The 20928-nt window shown below is 42.7% G+C and overlaps 1 protein-coding gene across 17 annotated transcripts in view; it reads right to left on the reverse strand.

The window, feature by feature from the left end:
• The window catches only part of EIF4ENIF1 (eukaryotic translation initiation factor 4E nuclear import factor 1), a 74708-nt gene that overhangs the window by 40984 nt on the left and 12796 nt on the right, over positions 1–20928 (reverse strand). For all 17 annotated transcript variants that reach the window (XM_054240355.2, XM_054240346.2, XM_035270119.3 and 14 more), the window contains 5 exons: positions 15253–15326; positions 11710–11837; positions 7670–7956; positions 7211–7412; positions 2441–2616 (listed from right to left, as the gene is read on the reverse strand). In XM_054240355.2, the coding sequence (XP_054096330.1) occupies positions 2441–2616; positions 7211–7412; positions 7670–7956; positions 11710–11837; positions 15253–15326 (867 nt within the window). The remainder of the gene's footprint in view (positions 1–2440; positions 2617–7210; positions 7413–7669; positions 7957–11709; positions 11838–15252; positions 15327–20928) is intronic.

The following is a 20928-nucleotide window of genomic DNA, read 5'->3' on the forward strand; positions in this document are numbered from 1 at the left end:
CCAACATTGATTTGGAACCACATTCCATATGCTCCAGAGCAGTGCTACAGACAAGTGTGGACCATGCTGGTCTATTCAGTTAAGTTCAGGAAGTGAGAATAAACGCTTAGAAACTGGTTGGGCATCGTGGCTCACACCTATAATCCCAGCACTTTGGGAGGCCAAGACGGGTGGATAACTTGAGGTCAGGAGTTTGAGACCAGCCTGGCCAACAGGGTGAAACCCCGCCTCTACTAAAAATACAAAAATTAGCCGGGTGTGGTGGTTGGCACCTGTAATTCCAGCTACTTGTGAGGGTGAGGCGGGAGAATCACTTGAATCCGTGAGGCAGAGGTTGCAGTGAAATGAGATTATGCCACTGCACTCCAGTCTGGGCAGCAGAGCGAGATTGTGCCAAAAAAAAAAAAAAGGCAGGGTGCAGTAGCTCATGCCTGTAATCCTAACACTTTGGGAGGCCGAGGCAGGCAGATTACCTGAGCTCAGGAGTTTGAGACCAGCGTAGGCAACACAGTGAAACCCCATCTCTACCAAGCCACAAAAAATTAGCCGGGCATGGTAGCGTGCACCTGTAGTCTCTGCTACTTGGGAGGCTGAGGCAGGAGAATTGCTTGAACCCGGGAGGTGGAGGTTGCAGTGAGCCAATATCACATCACTGCACTCCAGCCTGGGTGACAGGGCAAGGCTCCATCTCCAAATTAAAATGAAGAAACTTTTACACTAATCTGGTTTTGCCATGACATTTGTGCTTTATACTAAAACACTGGTCTTCAATGGAATAGAAATAAAGCCTCGCACCTCATCATAGAAAATATAAGAAGAGGCTGGGCGCAGTGACTCACGCTTGTAATCACAGCACTTTGGGAGGCTGAGGCGTTAAGATCATGAGGTCAAGAGATTGAGGCCAGCCTGGCCAACACGGCGAAACCCCATCTTTACTAAAAATATAAAAATTAGCTGGGCGTGGTGGCGCGCATCTGTACTCCCAGCTACTCAAGAGGCTGAGGCAGGAGAACTGCTTGAACCCAGGAGGTGGAGGTTGCAGTGAGCCAAGATCAGGCCACTGTACTCAAGCCTGGCTACAGAGAGAGACTGTCGCAAAAAAAGAAAATCTAAGACTGCCTTAGAATACATCAGTGGCCCTGTACCTATCAGTACTATGCTGTGCCTGCTCACTTATTTTTGGTGGCAATCTCCTGGGTGTAGGGGAGCACGAAATGACAACGGAGATAGGCCAGTGTTGCCTGCTTTGTTGTGCCTAGCTTTGTCTGCTCCTCCAATAATCAAATAAGGAGCCATTACGATTAAGGAGTAGATCCTAATCCAGAAATGCTGATGGGGCAGGAACAAGGGTGCATAGCACAAGATTGAGGGAGAGTTTACTACTATTTTTAAAGTCCAGAAAGACTGGACCTCTAGAGTTTAACAGCAATACTGATAGTATTACAAGTTCCTTTTCATTAAAGGTTTTTGAAACGATCACATCTAAAATATATTGCCTAATCAGGCAGCCTCCCCCAAGGAATGCAAGTCTGTGACAAAATTGTCAGTTATAAAAAGCCACCTTCACAGTAAGTCTACAAACAACTAACCAAAAGGAGACAATGCAAACATCTAAAAAATTTTATGGCAGGCATGGTGGCTCATGCTTATAATCCCAGCACTTTGGGAGGCCAAGGCAGGCAGATCATAAGGTCAGCAGTTCAAGACCAGCCTGGCCAACATAGTGAAACCTCATGTCTACTAAAAATACAAATAAGCCAGCCATGGTGGCGTGTGCCTGTAGTGCCATCTACTTGGGAGGCTGAGGCAGGAGAATAGCTTGAACCTGGGAGGGGAAGGTTGCTGTTAGCCAAGACGGCACCACGACAGAGTGAGACTTGGTCTCAAAAAAAAAAAAAAAAAAAAAAAAGAATTTTTAGTTTACCACCAGCTTAACAAAAGAGTTACCTAGTATAAAAATCTGATTTCATATCATCCTCTAGGCCTCTCAAAACAAAGCCAATAAAAATTTAAATATGTAAGAATAAAAGCCAAAACACACAAAAGCATCTAGCAAAACAACTTTCAAAAAGATGTCTTAAATACTCAGGTCAAATTTAACCACACTTTTTTTTTTTTTCTGAGACGGAGTTTCGCTCTTGTTACCCAGGCTGGAGTGCAATGGCCGATCTCGGCTCACTGCAACCTCTGCCTCCTGGGTTCAGACAATTCTCCTGCCTCAACCTCCTGAGTAGCTGGGACCACAGGCACGTGCCACCATGCCCAGCTAATTTTTTTTGTATATTTAGTAGACACGGGGTTTCACCATGTTGACCAGGATGGTCTCAATCTCTTGACCTCGTGATCCACCTGCCTCGGCCTCCCAAAGTGCTGGGATTACAGGCTTGAGCCACTGCGCCCGGCCTTAACCACACATTTTAAAGTGTGCTGCTACACTCACCGAAGCCAAGCCTGGCACCTTATCAAGGTTAAAGAACTCGTTAAAGTCAAATTCTCCTGGGGACTGCTCAGGCAAGACAGCATCCCTTGGCACTTCTTGATCAGCCGCAGGCTCCTGTGCAAGGATGACCTCTACCTCATCCTCTTCGGCCACTCCTCCATTGCACTCTATTATACCTGAAAGCAAAACCAGGACAAAAACCATCTGATAAGTAAACCACTCCAGTGTCACTCTGTGGCTTCAGCCCTCAATACACATGCAGAAAAGCCACAGATGACTTTAAAAGCAGACTTCTGGTGCAGATACTGTATTTGCGAGAACAAAACAGTCCCCGTTCTATAGGAGGTAGAAGAGGAAAAAAGCTTTAATAAAGCCAAAACACCAACAGAATGGGGGAAGGATTATGGTCCCCTTCCTGAGACCTTCATATTTTTTCTTTTTCTTTTTTTTTTGAGATGGAGTTTCGCTCTTGTTGCCCAGGCTGGAGTGCAATGGCGTGATCTCAGCTGACTGCAACCTCCGCCTCGAGGGTTCAAGTGATTCTCCTGCCTCAGCCTCCCGAGTACCTGGGATTACAGGCACGCACCACCACGCCCCACTATTTTTGTATTTTCAGTAGAGATGGGGTTTCACTATGTTGTCCAGTCTTGAACTCTTGACCTCAGGAGATCCATGCTCCTCAGCTGCCCAAAGTGCTGGGATTAAAGGTGTAAGCCACGGCACCTGGCTGAGAACTTTCTATTGTCTATAGTGGAGGTGGTTTTCTTTTTCGAGACAGGGTCTTGCTCTGTTGCACAGGTTGGAGAGTAGTGGCACAATGATAGCTCACTGTAGCCTCTACCTCCTGGGCTCAGGTGATCCTCCTGCCTTAGCCTCCAGAGTAGCTGGGACAACAGGCACATACCACCATGTCTAGCTAATTTTTAAATTTTTTGTAGAGAATGAGTCTTGCTAAACTGCATAGCCTCGACTTGAACTTCTGGCCTCAAGTGATCCTCCCGCCTTGGTCTCCCAAAGTGCAAGGATTACAGGAGCGAGCCACTGTGCCCAGTTCTTTTTCTAGTGATATATATATATATTTTAAAGGATAGTCTTTGCAAGTCTCTTACTGCTTAAAAATAGAACCAAATTAATTTAGCTGTGTCTTTGCCCATGCACCTGTAGCACCACTTTCAGTCAGGGCTCAGCAACCTAAGGTATTTATGAGAAACCTGACATGAGGGCAACTTTCACTTACCTACAGGTTAGTTGTTGTAGCTCATCCTTCAAGGCGGAATTCAAATGTGACATTCTCTGGGAAGCCTGCCCCGCCTAACCATTTTTGCCCTCCCAGTAAAATTAATTGCTACCTTCTCTACGATGCTTGTGTCATCGGAGTACTTACTACAATATACAACAGTAACTCTCTGGTGAGGCTAAACTCCCTAAGCATAGGTAACCTGGTCTAATCAGCTTTGTCTTACTCTATAGTGCTAGGTATACTTTACAATGTTCAGTTGTTTTTAGGAAAGAAAAAGTGAAACTGCCAAGTGCTAACATTTAAGGCATCTGACATCTTAGTTTTTAATATTTTTATTTATTTTAAATATATAGCAAGGACAGCCTAGAGACCTTCTGTAGTTATCTAAGGGAATGAACCAAGACCCCTGGATTCTACTCCAGGCTCTGCATTAAATCCACCCCTTCTCTCCCGGTGTCAATCTCGCTCTGCATTTGTAAAATGAGGAGGTGCCACTATCAATCTGTCTCATTCCTTTTGGCACCTGCACTTGATACAAGAATGGTTGAAATTCAGATTTCATCTCAGTTAAGAAAAACGTAAGTTTTTTTCACCAAAAGCCTGATCTTTATTGTGAGATGCAAAGTCATACTTGCTGGTGCTCCTTTAATTAGGAATGAGACAAAGACATATCTCAAAGGCAATTTAATAGTGAAGTCTTCCAAGTTACCTGTCAATTTCCTACGTTATTCTAGGGAAGAATGTGTGAAAGCACAAAGATAATGATATGTACTGTATTTTCAAGACTACAAAAAAAGATGACTGATTTTTTTTTTCTCCTTTTTTTTTGAGATGGAGTTTTTGCTGTTGTGCAATGACATGATCTCGGCTCACCTCCGCCTCCTGGGTTCAAGCAATTCTCCTGCCTCAGCTGCCCGAGTAGCTGGGACTACAGGCGTGCACCACCATGCCCAACTAATTTTTGTATTTTTAGTAGAGATGGGGTTTCACCTTGTTGACCAGGATGGTCTCGATCTCTTAACCTTGTGATCCACCCGCCTTGGCCTCCCAAAGTGCTGGGATTATAGGTGTGAGCCACCGCGCCCGGCTTTTTTTTCCTCCTTCTAAATAAATGCTATCAGCTTACTTCTGCTTAAATTTGTCTTCATCAATATATTAAGGTGGCATAGATTTTTCCCTTATTTATTAAAATAGCTTTCCCCTTCTGTTGCCTTAGTTCTGCCAAAAGGCTTTCAACTAAGCCTGAAAGCTTGAAGCAACTAGAATTTACCACGTGCCTACTTGGAGGCTGAGTTCTGATGGGTACATTTGATCTTCAATGCTTAAATTAAGCCTTAAGTTATAATAGGCATTGTCTTCACTTTACAAAGAAACAGGCCCAGCGGTCAAAATTTATCCTTTTCTAAGCAGCAGCCCCAGTACTTTCACCCAGACTAGTCCTCACCTGGCTCTTTACTGCCTCCTTCCCAAGACCATCAGACTGGGACTGGCCACCTCAGAGCCAGCTCACTGCCATAAAAATGACTGGCTGCAGACCACTCTGAGGCAGGCACTTCAAATACAAGAGCTCTGGCTCCTTCAGTTGAGCAAGGGAGATATGGGACCCCATCTTACAGCTGAGGAAACTAAGTTTGTTTTTTTTTTTTTTGTGACAGAATCTCAACTCTGTTGCCCAGGCTAGAGTGCAGTGGCACAATCTTGTGGCAACCTGTCTCCTGGGTTCAAGCAATTATTCTGCCTCAGCCTCTCCAGTAGCTGGAAGTTATAGGCGTGCACCACCATTGCCTGGCTAATTTTTTTTTTTTGGAGACGGAGTTTTGCTCTCATCATCCAGGCTGGAGTACAGTGGTGTAATCTTGGCTCACTGCAACCTCCGCCTCCCGGGTTCCAGTGATTCTCCTTCCTCAGCCTCCCAAGTAGCTAGGATTACAGGTGCCACTACCACACCTGCCTAATTTCTGTATTTTCAGTAGAGACGGGGTTTCACCATGTTGGCCAGGCTGGTCTCAAACTCCTGACCTCAAATGATCCATCCACCTTGGCCTCCCAAAGTGCTGGGATTACAATTGTGAGCCACTGCCCCTGGCCTGAAACTAAGAGAGAAGGCAAATCACAAGCAACTGACCTGGGAAGGCCTAATACTGCGATGAAGGTAGGCTCTGATGCTCAAAAGCATCTTGCTCTACTCTCGACTTCACTACTTATTTCCACAGTGACTACCTTAAGTGTCCTTAAGTTACTTAAGCCCTCTGAGTCTCCATTTGCTCATCTATGAAATGGGCAGAAAAAAAAGTACCTACACTACACGAGGTCATTAGGAGACAAAGAATTATACAGACAAAACACTCACCACTGTGTTGGACACAATGCTCAATAAATAAGACTTCTTATTCCTACCACATTTCTTATTTCTGGAAACTTTCATGTACACAGTGCTCTCACATGGTAACTTAAAACTTTTCTGTTTAGTGTGGCAGGCAGAACAAGTTAAGGAAATAGTACAATCTACACTTAGTGAATTCTCACTTACGCAGTTTCAGGGGCCAGGCACGGTGGCTCACGCCTGTAATCCCAACACTTTGGGAGGCCGAGGTGGGTGGATCATTTGAGGTCAGGAGTTCAAGACCAGCCTGGCCGACATGGAGAAACCCCTTCTCTACTAAAAATTAAAAAATTAGCCGGGCATCATGGCAGACACTTGTAATCCCAGCTACTAGGGAGGCTGAGGCAGGGGAGAATCACTTGAATTTGGGAGATGGAGGCTGCAGTGAGCCAAGATGGTGCTATACTCCAGCCTGGGCAACAGAGGAAGACTCCATTTAAAGAAAAAAAAAAAAAGCAGTTTTAAAATCAGGATGCATCATGAAAAACTTGCCATTTCCTATACATCTGGTGCCCATTCCTAAGTGTACAATTAGCCAGCGATAATCACATCTCTATTTATTTTTGAGACAGAGGCTGGAGTGCAGTGGTGTGAACTCAGCTTACTGCAACCTCCACCTCCCAGGTTCAAGCAATTCTTGTGCCTCAGCCTCCCGAATAGCTGGGCATACAGGAGCCAACCACCACACCCGGCTTTTTTTTTTTTTTTTTTTTTTTGGAGATGGAGTTTCGCTCGTTACCCAGGCTGGAGTGCAATGGCGCGATCTCGGCTCACTGCAACCTCTGCCTCCTGGGTTCAGGAAATTCTCCTGCCTCAGCCTCCTGAGCAGCTGGGATTACAGGCACGCGCCACCATGCCCAGCTAATTTTTTTTTTTTTGTATTTTTTTTAGTAGAGACGGGGTTTCACCATGTTGACCAGGATGGTCTCCATCTCTTGACCTCGTGATCCACCCACCTTGGCCTCCCAAAGTGCTAGGATTACAGGCGTGAGCCACCATGCCCGGCCAGGCTGGTCTTGAACTCCTCATGTCAGGTGATCTGCCTGCATGGCCTCCCAAAGTGCTGGGATTACAGCTGTGAGCCGCTGCACCCAGCCTACATTCTCATTTTAAAACAGCAAACTTCCTTCCCAACGTTTGCACTGACCTTCCTTCACAGAGGCTGTCCGTCGCCTTGTTCTTTTTCTCCCTTTGTGATCTTCTTCTAGTATCTTATCATCAAAGCCAGTCAGTTCGATGGTTTCAGACTGACTTGTGGGTCCAGCTGAGAACCACTCTGGTTCTTCTTCTGTGTAAGAATCATTTCTTCTGCGTTCACCAAAGACACGCTTACTATCCCCAAACTCTCTCTGGAAAAGTACATAAAAGAAGATTTAAAAATATCTAGTCAAGGTATTTCTACTTCAATCAAGGTCTTCACTGTAATGGTCAATAGTGAAAGGAAGATACAATGCTGTACACCTGAGGCCCATCACCACCCCCAGCCCCTTCCTCCCTGACTGGTTTAAGAGCTGGCTGTGTTCAGGCCTTTTCTCAAAGTAACCTGATATAAATGAAGTCAATGTGTCCCAAGCACATGAACTACCAAAGAATCTAGAAGACAAACCCTGAAACGCTTGTCCTTGAAGTCCCTCTCTCGGTCTCTGTCTCTCAAGTCCCGCAGGTCCTTATCGCTAAGACGGTGATCCTTCTCAAAGGTCCGGGCAGAGATTATCCTCCCACTGCCAATCCTACGTCCACCAAGCAGACGAAGCCCATCACTGTCTTTTTCTAATGGACTTCCTGAGCGCCGAGAACTAACAGCAGCTGTCACGTGGCAGCCCCCTCCAAAGCTCCGCCTCTGAGGGCTGAGAACAACATCTAAGTCATCTTCTTTTACACGCTCTCGTGGATCTAGAATGACATGGGAAAGAGAAAGTTAAGCAAATCAACGAGGTGTTTTTTCTTTTTAAGATGGTATATCCATGACTAATGGGAGGAAGGGAATGGTTGGAAGACAGTCACTACTAAAACTGGCCTTATCAACAGATTCAGGCTAACATATACATTATATATTTAAATAAGGCTGAGACACTGGCTTTTCTCTTTGGAACAATACATGTACTTCAGAATAAATGATTTTCCATGATTAGTGTCTACAGTGCCTTTATTTTGACTAAATCCTTACCTAAGAATTATTAGCAAATGTTTTGTCAACTAAAAATACAGTAGGTGTCAGTATTTGAAAAAATAACTGCTTAAAAAGTTAAAGTGTCTCTTCAACAAAACAGTGTTGAACAGTCAGATATCCATAGACAAAGAAATGAACTTAAATCTATATTTGGGGCCAGGTGGTTCACCTGGATTCCACCAGCTGAATCCAGGTGGCAGAGGATGCAGTGAGCCGAGATCATACCATTGCACTCCAGCCTGGGCAACAGAGTGAGACTCCATCTCAGAAAAAAGAATCTGTATTTGGTACCAGATATATACAAAAATTCAAAATGGATCACAGATCTAAATGTAAAACCTAAAACTAAAAAATTCTAGAAGAAAATGTAAGAGCAAATCCTTGTGGCATTGGGTTAGGCAAAGCTTTTTTAGGCATGACACCAAAAGTATCAATCCATTTAAAAAAACTGATATACTGGGCTTGATCAAAATTTAAAACGTCTATTTCTTTGAAAGACATTGTTTAGAGAATGCAAAGACAAGCCACAGACTGCACTGGGACAAAATATTTCAAAGCATTTTTCTGATAAGGACTTACATTCAGAACACATAAAACCTCTTAATGAAAAAATTCAATTAAAAAATGGACAAATGGTTTGAACAGACACTTCACCAAAGGGGTTATGCGGATGGCAAATACGCATATGAAAAGATAATCAACATCATTAGTCATCAGGGAAATGCAAATTAAACCATGTGATAATACTACACACCTATTAGAATGGCTAAAATTTAAACAACTGACCATTCCAAGTGCTGACGAGGATGTGGAGCAAGTGGAACTTTCAAACACCGCTGGTGGAAACGTAAAATGGTACAACTACTTTGGAAAACAGTTTGGCAGTTTCTCAGAAGGTTAAACATACATACATCTACTATACAACCCAGCCATTTTAATCCTAGGTATTTACCCAAGAGAAAAGAAAGCATATGTCCATATAGAGACTTGTACATGGATGTTCATAGCAGCTTTGGTTATAACAGTCAAAAACTGGAAACAACCCAAATGTGCATTAACAAATAAATGGATCAACTGCTAAAGTCATACAATGGAATACTAATAAGCAATGAAAATAAACTAGACACAACAACATGGATGAATCTTAATTATGCTTAGTGAAAAAAGCTACACAAGGAGGACACATTATAATAACTCCATTTATATAAAATTCTAGGAAATGTAAACTTATCTATAGGGACAGAAAACAGCTATAGAAAGCAGATCAGGTCAGGCACTGTGGCTCATGCCTGTAATTCAAACACTTTGGGAGGCCAAGGCAGGTGGATCTCCTGAGGTTGGGAGTTCAACACCAGCCTAGACAACATGGTAAAACCTCGTCTCTACTAAAAACAAAGAAATTGGGGCCGGGCATGGCGGCTCACACCTATAATCCTGGCACTTTGGGAGGCCAATGCGGGTGGATCACTGGATCACTTGAGGTCAGGAGTTCAAGACCAGCCTGGCCAACGTGGTGAAACCTTCTCTCTACTAAAAATACGTAAGGCAGCTGGGCGTGGTGGCGCATGCCTATCTATAGTCCCAGCTACTTGGGAGGCTGAGGCATGAGAATCGCTTAAACCTGGGAGGCAGAGGTTGCAATGAGCCAAGATTGCACCACTGCATTCTAGTCTGTGTGACACACCAAGACTTCGTCTCGGGGAAAAAAAAAAAATTTGCTGGGCATAGTGGAATGTGCATTTGTAATCCTAGTTACTCGGGAAGCTGAGGTGGGGGAATCACTTTAACCTGGGAGGCAGTGGTTGCAATGAGCAGAGATCATGACACTGCACTCCAGCCTGGGCAACAAGAGAGACTCCATCTCAAAAAAAGAAAAAAAAAAAGAGAAAGCACATGAGTGCTTGCATGGATGGGGAGAAATGTTGGGGTAAGGGGGCTAAAGGGAGGAATACACAGGAATACTAGGGAACTTTTGGGGGTGATAAAAATGCTTATGCTGATTTTGGTAATGGTTTCACAGGTATATACACATGTCAAGACATCAAATGGTATACTTTTTGTACAGGCTATAGTATGTAAATTCTAACTCAATAAAGGTGTAGGAAAAACATGTCACCACACAGAAAATATCTTCCTAGAAAAACCAGGAAACCGAAGATTAGTCCAAATGAAAAAAATCTGCTTTAATTCTCTTATCAGAAACAGCTCCTAGAATGTTCTGGTGTACACTTTTACAGAATTTCTGTGTACCGTCTCAGTTTTTTCCAAGAACAGGATATAATATGGACAGTTTTCTATACCTTGGTTATGAGTCACAAACATTATTTACCAATAAACATGCCTGCAACATGGTTTTACAGGACAATGCAATGTAATATTCCTATGCCTGGATATACCAAAGTTTATTCAACCCATTTCTACTGTTGGATATTTTCCTTCTGAGTTTTCCTTTTTTCGTTTGTTTTGAGATGAAGTCTCAGCTGTCGCCCACGTTGGAGTGCAATGGCACGATCTCAGCTCACTGTAACCTCTGCCTCCAGATTCAAATGATTCTCCTGCCTCAGCCTCCCAAGTAGCTGGGATTATAGGTGCTCACCACCACACCCGGCTAATTTTTAAATTTTTAGTTTAAAAATTAGACAGGGTTTCACCATGTTGGCCAAGCTTGTTTCGAACTCCTGACCTTGTGATCCACCCACCTCAGCCTCCCAAAGTGCTGGGATTTCAGGAGTGAGCCACTGCACCTGGCCATTTTCATCATTTAAAAAAAAGTCCTTGCATATCTTTAATGATTCTGCTAGAAGAAATTCTTTGAGACACATTACTGCACTGTGTACTGACAGACTGTGTAGAAGGATCTTATAGCTTAAACTAGAGTCAGGTTATCTTTTTCATTTAGTTCCAAGTTTTTATGATGGATCGTCTTCTCATCTTAAGAAGTTTTTACAACAAGTTCCTTGACTGGCTATTATATTACCTGGTCTCCTATTTCACACTTAAACAATGTTTCTAGTTTAAAGAGGTAAGCTTTAAACTAGCAAAAGTGTGGAAGATGAGACTTAACTCCAGTCTCAAACCATATCCAAGCCTTCTATTCAGATCACAGTCCATTATGAATTAAGAAATGCCAGAACTGATTTATACCTGGGGATTGGTCTCATATATGAGAGAAAGCATGATCAGATTTCCAGTACAGCTTTATGCTACCTACCACATCTAACTCAGTTATCCATGCCAATGAAAGATAGTCAGTACTTTTAATTCAGAAGCACACAGCCTAACACAGTCTTAAAAGCTGTGACAAAGCAGACTATGACTTTACCCTGCTAATTAGGAAAAATCCAACTGATAAATCAGTTTCCTGATAATGACATTTCCCCTCAAAGCATAAAATTCTCAGAGCTAAGAAGGAAGCAGCCGCCAAAAGCATGTCCTCGAAAATCACTAAGCCCACTTCTGAGTGACTATGTGCTCACCTACTATCCTGCGCACCAGGGAAGGCCGGTCTGTATCCAACTCTTTCTTCAGACTTTCCACTGGTGAGCTCCGCCCTGAAGCCGGGTAGAGAGAGGCATGCCACTTCTCAGGGTCCCAGACACCATCACTACAGGTCAAAAAGTACAACTGTTAGCACTTGTGCCCATAAACTATAGAGGCAGTTTAATTTCTAAATCTCCTCAAGTAATAAGTTATGGAAACCCATTGTGTGTGTCTCTGAGAGAGAGAGACAGACAGACAGACAGACAGACAGAGACAGACAGACAAGGTCTTGCTCTGTTGCCCAGGCTGGAGTGCAATGGCATGATCTAGGCTGACTTCAACTTCCACCTCCCAGGTTCAAGTGATTCTTCTGCCTCAGCCTCCCCAGTAGCTGGGATTACAAATGCCCACCACCACATCTTGTTAATGTTTCTATTTTTAGTAGAGACAGGATTTCATCATGTTGGCCAGGCTGGTCTTGAACACCTGACCTCAAGTAATCTGCCTGCCTTGGCTTCCCAAAGTGTTGAGATTACAGATGTGAGCCACCATGCCCAGCCAGAAATCCATTTCTCATATAAAGCTTCATGACTGCCTGCAGAATGGTTACCTGTTTTAATATGACAACAAAAACAACTATTGATTCAGTAACTTTGTTGATCACCTAACACCAATACTCACTTGAAAACTAATGGTCTGTACATAATTGAAACATTCAGATCATATACCTTGGAGTACACATGGATTACAATAACTACCCCTGCACTTCACAAAGAAGATGCTCCATAAATATTAACTGTTGTTTACTAAAGATTAATACAAAGCAGGAAAAAAAAAATCCCTTAACTCTCTCACCAGAAGTAGCACCTGGATCAACTGATGTGCATTTTTCCAGAATTTCTATGCACAGTCTGTTTTTCTATAAGCAGAGTAGACAGCTTTATGACCTAAAATGTGTTTAGGTTTTATTTTGTTATTCTCTATGTAATGATGCAGTGGCAGGTAGTACAGCGTGCAGAGCAGAAACCCTTGAGCCCAAAAATATGGGCTGGAATTCTAGCTCTGCCACCACTATTGGGAACATCCTGGACAAGTTACTGAGCTGCATCTTCTGCAGAAAAGACTTCCCAACCCCCAGATTAGATCAGGCCATGTTATACTCCACACTTGTCCTTTGCAGCCTGTGATGTTTGCAAGGACAAATTTTTACCAGTATTGTATCCTTCCGTTGACCAATGCTCCATGAAGCCAGGAAATATTTGATGCATGCTGGCACAGTATTTATCACATAGCAGGTAACAATGAACATTTCTTGAATAGGCGAGTTAACTTTTCAGTCTCAAACTCCTCACAATGAAAGATATATTACCTATCTTTTAGGATAGTGGCAAGGATAACCTGGAGGGTTTAAGAGCCCAACAAATTTTAGCTCTCAGAGAGGTGAAACAAAATGAGAAGCTCTCTCCTCTGTTATTTTCATCACTAGGCACAATACCTCAGCTTCAGAAGTAAAAGCTGTATGTCTGCCCATGAAAACTTTATTTTTTTTACACAGAGTCTCAGATTTCCATCACCCAGGCTAGGGTGCAGTGGCATGATCATAGCTCAATGCAGCTAAAATTTCTGGGCTCAAGTGATCCTCCCACCTTAGCCTCCTGAGTAGCCAGGACTACAGGCACGTGTCACCATGCCTGGCTAATTTTTAAAAATATATTCTGTAGAGACAGGTCTTGCTATGTTGCTCAGGCTGGTCTTGAACTCCTGGCCTCAAGCAATCCTCCAGCCTTGACCTCCCAAAGCACTGGGATTACAGGCATAAGACACCACACCCAGCCCATGCTAACTATTTTTATGACAAGAAGAAATAGAGTATTAATAATAAAATTCAACTTGAGGCACAAAAAGTCTTCATAGCTTTTTTTTTCTTGAGACAGAGTCTTGTTCTGTTGCCATGCTGGAGTGCAGTGGCATGATCTTGGCTCACTGCAACCTCTGCCTCCTGGATTCAAGTGATTCTCCTGCCTCCCGGGTTGAGTAGCTGGGACTACAGGCGCACACCACCATGCCCGGCTAATTTTTTGTATTTTAGTAGAGATGGGTTTCACCATGTTGGCCAGGATGGTCTCAAACTTCTGATCTTGTGATCCACTCACCTCAGCCTCCCAAAGTGCTGGGATTACAGGCTTAGCCACTGCGCCCAGCATCTTTATCGCTTTAATAATAATAATAATAAAAACCCAGCTTAACTGAGACTTATGAAAAATTCTAATTGGAATAGCCATTATTCAAATATCACCTTCATCAGGGAATGTGGTGAGGCAGCAAGGTTGTTTTTTTTTCTTTTTGATGGAGTCTTGCTCTGTCACACAGGCTAGAGTGCAAAGGCACAGTCTAGGCGCACTGCAACTTCCTCCTCCCGGGTTCAAGTGAGTCTCCTGCCTTAGCCTCCTGAGTAGCTGGGACTATAGGCACATGCCACCACACCCAGCTAATTTTTATATTTACTAGAGATGGGGTTTTACCATGTTACCAGGTTGGTCTCAGACCCCTGACCTCATGATCTGCCTGCCCTGGACTCCCAAAGTGCTGGGATTACAGGTGTGAGTCACCGCACCCAAAAGCATCAAGGTTTAACAGGCCTTCCCAACAGTCTATGTAAAAATTTTAAATAGTCTGTCCTAGGTCAGGTGTGGTGGCTCATGCCTGAAGACTGCTTAATCCCGGGAGTTTGACACCAGCTCGAGCAAAATAGTAAGACCCTTCTCTACAAAAAATAAAAACATCATGGGAACCTTGTGGTGGTATGTCCCTACAGTCCCAACTACTCAGAAGGCCAAAGCAGGCGGTTTGCTTGAGCCCAGGAGTTAGAGGATGTAGTGAACTATGATTTTGTCACTGCACTCCAGCCTGAGCAAGAGATCCTTTCTCAAAAAAAAAAAAAAAAAAAAAAAGTCCGTCTTATTTAACCAAGAAATTGAACATTAATATGATGCTTTATATGTTTAAAAATGTAGGCTAATATGAACCATCTACCTTGATATTTAAGAAATGACTGAAGTGACCATAAATAGTCCAATATAGGATTATTTTAGGAGATTTTCAGACCATTATTAGCTATAGTATCCCCAAACCACAGCCTCCTTCTTCCGAGGGAAACTAGGATGCAATAAAGCTCATCTGAATAGCTGAATAGTTTTGTTGGTGGGAATGCAAAGACAGAACTAACAGCTCTCCTGAGCAAACATACCTAAGGCAGGTACCCTCTAAGTACAGTGCAAAAAAAACACTGGTAGAGAAACAAGACTTTGGTAAGGACTCCTGGGTTCAAGTCTTTAACCTGCTTTCTATGTGACTCTGGGTCATTTCCTTGTTTTAGTTCCATTCCTTGGTAGTTGAAGCCCATCTTATTACTTGTTGAAATCTCTCCCCCACTCATAATTCTACCAGAAAACTTCAAAACAATACAACTCTTAATTTAAGAGTTTGGAATAACAAAGAGTTATTGACTAGAAGTTGTTAATGACTAGAATGACACATACCTGTCATATTTTTCAGAAAGGCATGAAGGCCTCTGTTTGGAATGGGGGAGTTCTTTTATATCCAAGAGTTCTTCCTAAAAAGAGAAATCAAATGGTAATCTTGAATTACATTTCTTAGCCACACACTTTCAACTTATTTCTGTTCTGAATGATTCTAAGTGTCTACCTTAAACACTTCATACAATTCCTATTTATATCTTGCCTTATTTCAGAAAGACTGGAGTAAGATCAAGGTCCTTATAAATTCAAGCAGAATAACAAAATAAAGTGATCAGTTTCTTGCAAAAAACACATTCTCTGGCTCAAACCTGTAATCCCAGCACTTTGGGAGGCCGAGGTGGGCAGATCACGAGGTCAAGAGATCGAGACCATCCTGGCCAACATGGTGAAAGCCCATCTCTACTAAAAATACAAAAATTAGCTGGGTGGGGTGGCACGTGCCTATAATCCCAGCTACTTGGGGGGCTGAGGCGGGAGAACTGCTTGAACCCAGGAGGCGGAGGTTGCCATGAGCCGAGATTGTGCCACTGCATTCCAGCCTGGTGCCTGGCAACAAAGTGAGACTCTGTCTTAAAAACAAACAAACAAAAACAACAACAACACATGCTGTCATAATTGCTATATTATGAGTAACACTGTTACCTTCGTAACATTGAATGCTCATTAAAGCATGGAAACTTCAGTCTTTGGTAAAACCTCTGCCTAATCTTACCAATTTTAAATGCATTAGATGACCATTTACAAGGGGATAATTTTTTTTTTTTTGAGACAGTGGCTTACTCTGTGGCTTAGGATGGAATGCAGTGGTATGATCTCAGCCCACAGCAACCTCCTCCTCCTGGGTTCAAGCCAGTCTTTTGCCTCAGCCTCCCAAGTAGCTAGGATTACAGGTGCCTGCCACCACACTCAACTAATTTTTGTATTTTCAGTAGATACAAGGTTTCATTATGTTTGCCAGCTGGTCTCGAACTCCTGACCTCAGGTGATCTGCTCTCCTCTGCCTCCCAAAGTGCTGGGATTATAGGCATGAGCCACCAAGCCCAGCAGAAGATAGTTTCATAAAAAATGTAATGTTGCAACACTAAAAAAAGAAAAAAAAAAAGCACACATAAAAATTCATCAACTATGTACCCGGATTTGCCTATTAACATTTCTCCCTATTTTTACTCTTTTGCAGAATTTTTAAAAATTGATACAAATATTTGTATTTATTTATGGAGTACATGTCATGTGGTATTTTGTTACATATATAAACTGTGAAATGATCAAGTCAGGATATCTAGGTATCCATTACCTCAGTATTTATCCATGTGTTGAAAACATTTAAAGTCCTCTCTTCTAGCTATTTTGAAATATACACTTGTTAACCATAGCCACCCTACTCTGCTATCAAACATTAGAACTTATTCCTTCTTCAACTTCACATTTGTACTCATGTAACCAACCTTTTTATCCTACCATCCTACCTACACACCTTTCCCAGACTCTGGTATCTATCATTCTATTCTCTACCTCCATGAAGCCAAGTTTTTTGACTTCCACATATGAGTGAGCTCTTTTTTTCTTTTTTAACTTACTCGAGAGTAAACTGCATAAGTCATGATCCCTTACTTCTAAATACTTCAGTGGCTAGTTCTTAAGAATGAAGATATTCTTTTACAGCCTGTTATCCAGCTCCATGAGAGAATTTGGCCCTACAGAAAACGATGTGAGTGACTCTTTTCCCATTTTCTCAAGGATGTACTTAGCTGGTATCATTACCAATGTATATGAGAGAAGCTAATCCCTCACTTACGATGGATGCCTCAGGTCATAAGGACTTACTTCTGCAGACCCAGGTTGAGAAGAACGGCCTTTTTTTTTTTTTTTTAAAAATAACTAGTTATCAATAATGCTTTTATCTAATCTACCCTCTCAATTCCAGTTTTGTCAATTGACCCAATAATGACCTTTATATTGATCTTCCCCCTCCAACACAAGATCCAATCTAGAATCAGATATTTGGTTGTCGTAACTCTTTGGTCTTCTTTAATCTAGAACACTTCTACAACTTTTGTCTATTAAGATATTGACATTTCCAGAGAAAACTGTCCCCTTTTGTAAAAAGACATTATTCATTTTGGGTTGGTCCCATGTTTTCTCGTGGTTAGACTGAAACTAAGCATCCATGGAGCAGAATACTAACTGAAGAGGTGGCATGTCCTTCTCAGACCATCACCTCTAGATGCCCATGGTGTTCATCTGTCTTTTATCTCTGATGCTAATTTTGATCATTTGGTCAAGGTGTTCTCTAGTCTCTAGTTTCTCTACTATTTAGTTACTGCTTTCCCAATTGCATTTAGCATGCAATCTGTGGGGAGACACTTTAAAATCATCCAAATATCTTGGTCTTCAGTTTTCCCTGAAAGTTAGCATCCATTAATGATTATGATAAAACCACTCTTCATTTTCTCACTCTAGCCTTCTCACCCTATTTACCAGCCAGTATTTGGTATCACACTGTAAAATCCTCTTTTTCCCTGTTTATATACCTATTTATTATTGGTATGGACTCACAGACTCCTGTTTTTCCTGTTGTCTGTTGGTCTATAAACTCATTAATATCCTTAATTATTTGGTGCTCAAATTGTCCCAGATTCTGCCAGTGGGTGCCTCTTCAAACCTGCCCATGTGTCTTTTTCAACACGCCCTGATTTTTTTTTTTTTAAGATTGCTGTACATTCTGGCTTATCTTGTATGCATCCTGTCTCATCCTTGCAATCAGCTATTTCTGAGAAATCCTAGTTTAAGATGGGAAATGGCATAAAACACCAAAGTCTGGGAACTAGGTATCCTTATTTGCTTGAAGGCCACCCCCAACTTTTTTTTTTTTTTTTTTTTTTGAGATGGAGACTCACTCTGTCACCCAGGCTGGAATGCAATGGTACGATCTCAGCTCACTGCAACCTCTGCTTCCTGGGTTCAAGCTATTCTCCTGCCTGAGCCTCCCTAGTAGCTGGGACTACAGGTGCATGCCACCACACCTGGCTAATTTTTTGTATTGTTTTAGTAGAGATGGGGTTTCCCCGTGTTAGCCAGGATGGTCTTGATCTCCTGACCTCATGATCTGCATGCCTCAGCTTCCCAAAGTGCTGGGATTACAGGCGTGAGTCACTGCGCCCGGCCAACTTGAAGGCCCTTTCAACAGAGCTAGGAAATATATGCGCTTATACACACACACACACACACACACACACACACTCTCTCTCTCTCTCTCTCTCTCTCTCTCTCTCTACCCATATACACATAAACTATTGCCCTCCTTTTGGTATACTTTGAAATATTTTCATAATAAAGTAAAAAAAAATGCAATTCTGAAACTTTCAGTACCAGTAAAATGCAGCAACTGCCTTGCAAAAAGCACATACCACTACGCCATGACTTTGGCAACAGTCCCATCCCAGGCCTTGCAGTACGAGAATAGACACTGCTTCTCAGATCACTGATTCCTTGGGGTGAGGATGGAGGGACAGATTTGCTTACTCAGCCCACAAGAATCACTGGGCATAGCATACTATGAATTCTCTCAGTGTTTACAGAAAACTGAAGTGTCTAAATGTTTTCCTCAGGACAACAAAATGCCTTAGGACTAGATGATATTTTAGTTTTAAGACCAGGGTATCAATCAGGCATTTGCATTTACTAAGGATTTATTTATGAATTTGCTGTCTTATAACTGGATAGAAACACCAAGAAAAATTCAGAACACTTGAGATAAACAGAATTCCAAATATAAGAAAATATCTAGAGGCTGCTCAAAACTCTGAAAAAAATTGTCAAAGTACTGACATACAATCTATAAATCACCAGTAAGATGGGAGTCAGTCGGGTGCAATGGCTCACAGCTGTACTAGAACTTTGGGAGGCTAAAGCGGGAGGATTGCTTGAGTCCAGGAGTTCAAGACCACTCTGGGCAATATAAGGAGACCCTGTCTCTACAAAACAATGTAAAAATTCATCGAGTGTGGTCCCCGCTACTCAGGAGGCTGACGTGGGATGGTCACTTGAGGTTGAGGCTGTAGTGACTGCACCACTGTACTCCATCCTGGGTGTGACAGAGTGAGACTCTGTCTCAAAGAAACAACAACAACAACAAACCATGGGAGAGTCCAGGGAAATATGCAGGGCAAACATGGTGTCAAATCATGTGGGGTTAGCACAACTTTGGGGCTAGGGGGAGGGGTGCAGGGAGGATGGAGCAATAGTAAGTTATGAAGATATCAGATATTACTATAGCACAGAAATCCTAAGGACAAGAGGGCTTAAAATTTTTCTAGTAGAAACAGGAAGGACCTTGCAATATAGGAAGTACTCATATATAATGCTACAGGAAAAACCATTGCAAAGCAATTTTTTACCCCTAAAAGCAACTAAAAATTATCACGCTGGGTACGATGGCTCATGCCTATAATTTCAGCACTTTGGGAAGCTGAGGTGGGCAGATCATGAGGTCAGGAGTTTGAGACCAGACTGGCCAACACAGTGAAACCCCATCTCTACTAAAAATAAAAATTAAAAAAAGTTAGCCAGGCATGGTGGCAGACGCATGTAATCTCAGGTACTCGGGAAGCTGAGGCAAGAGAATCACTTGAACCCGGGAGGTTGAGGTTGCAGTGAGGCAAGACTGCGCCACTGTACTCCAGCCTGGGTGACAGAGTGAGACTCTATCTCAAATAACAAAAAAAAAACACCAAAATCACATATTCCCTTACTACCCCATTCAGATACCAAGGTAAGAACCCTAACATACTATTAAATCAAGGAAAATCTTTCACACTTAAATGTGCAAACTCTCAATGTACAAAAGTTTCTGACTGATGTTTTGTTTGAGACTTTTAATTCCAAAGGTAATAGGGATCCCAAGTGATAGGTGTTCTCTATTACTACTGCAGCTGTTTGCTGAACTCTGTAATAATTTTACCTATTTATTTAGGAGTCACCTGGGAAAGGTTAACACCTTAACGCAACCACAAAACATCTAGAAAAACCTAATTTTGGTCCTATTGGTGGGGAATCAAAAAATGAGAAGTAACAGTCTTTTTTTTTTCCTTGAGATGGAGTTTCCCTCTTGTTGCCCAGGCTGGAGTGTAAGGACGTTATCACGGCTCACTGCAACCTCTGCCTCCTGGGTTCAAGTGATTCTCCAGCTTCAGTCTCCTGAGTAGCTGGGTTTACAGGTGTGCGCCCACCACGACCGGCTAATTTTGTATTATTTTTAGTATCTCCATGTTGGGCAGTCTATTCTCAAACTCCCGACCTCAAATGATCTGCCCACCTCAGCCTCCCAAAGTGCTGGATTACAGGCGTGAGCCACTGAGCCTGGTCAACAGTCTTAAGAAAAGGAAAATAGGCGGCCGGGCACTGTGGCTCACACCTGTAACCCCAGCACTTCTTTAAGAGGCCGAGGCAGGCAGATCACGAGGTCAAGAGGTTGAGACCATCCTGGCCAACATGGTGAAATCCCGTCTCTACTAAAAACTACAAAAATTAGCTGGGCGTGGTGGTGTGTACTTGTAGTCCCAGCTACTCGGGAGGCTGAGGCAGGAGAATTGCTTGAACCTGGGAGGCAGAGGTTGTACAGAGCCGAGATTGCGCCACTGCACTCCAGCCTGGTGCCTGGCAACAGAGCAAGACTCT

Source organism: Callithrix jacchus, chromosome 1 (genome assembly GCF_049354715.1).
Source record: "Callithrix jacchus isolate 240 chromosome 1, calJac240_pri, whole genome shotgun sequence".
NCBI lineage: Eukaryota > Metazoa > Chordata > Mammalia > Primates > Cebidae > Callithrix > Callithrix jacchus.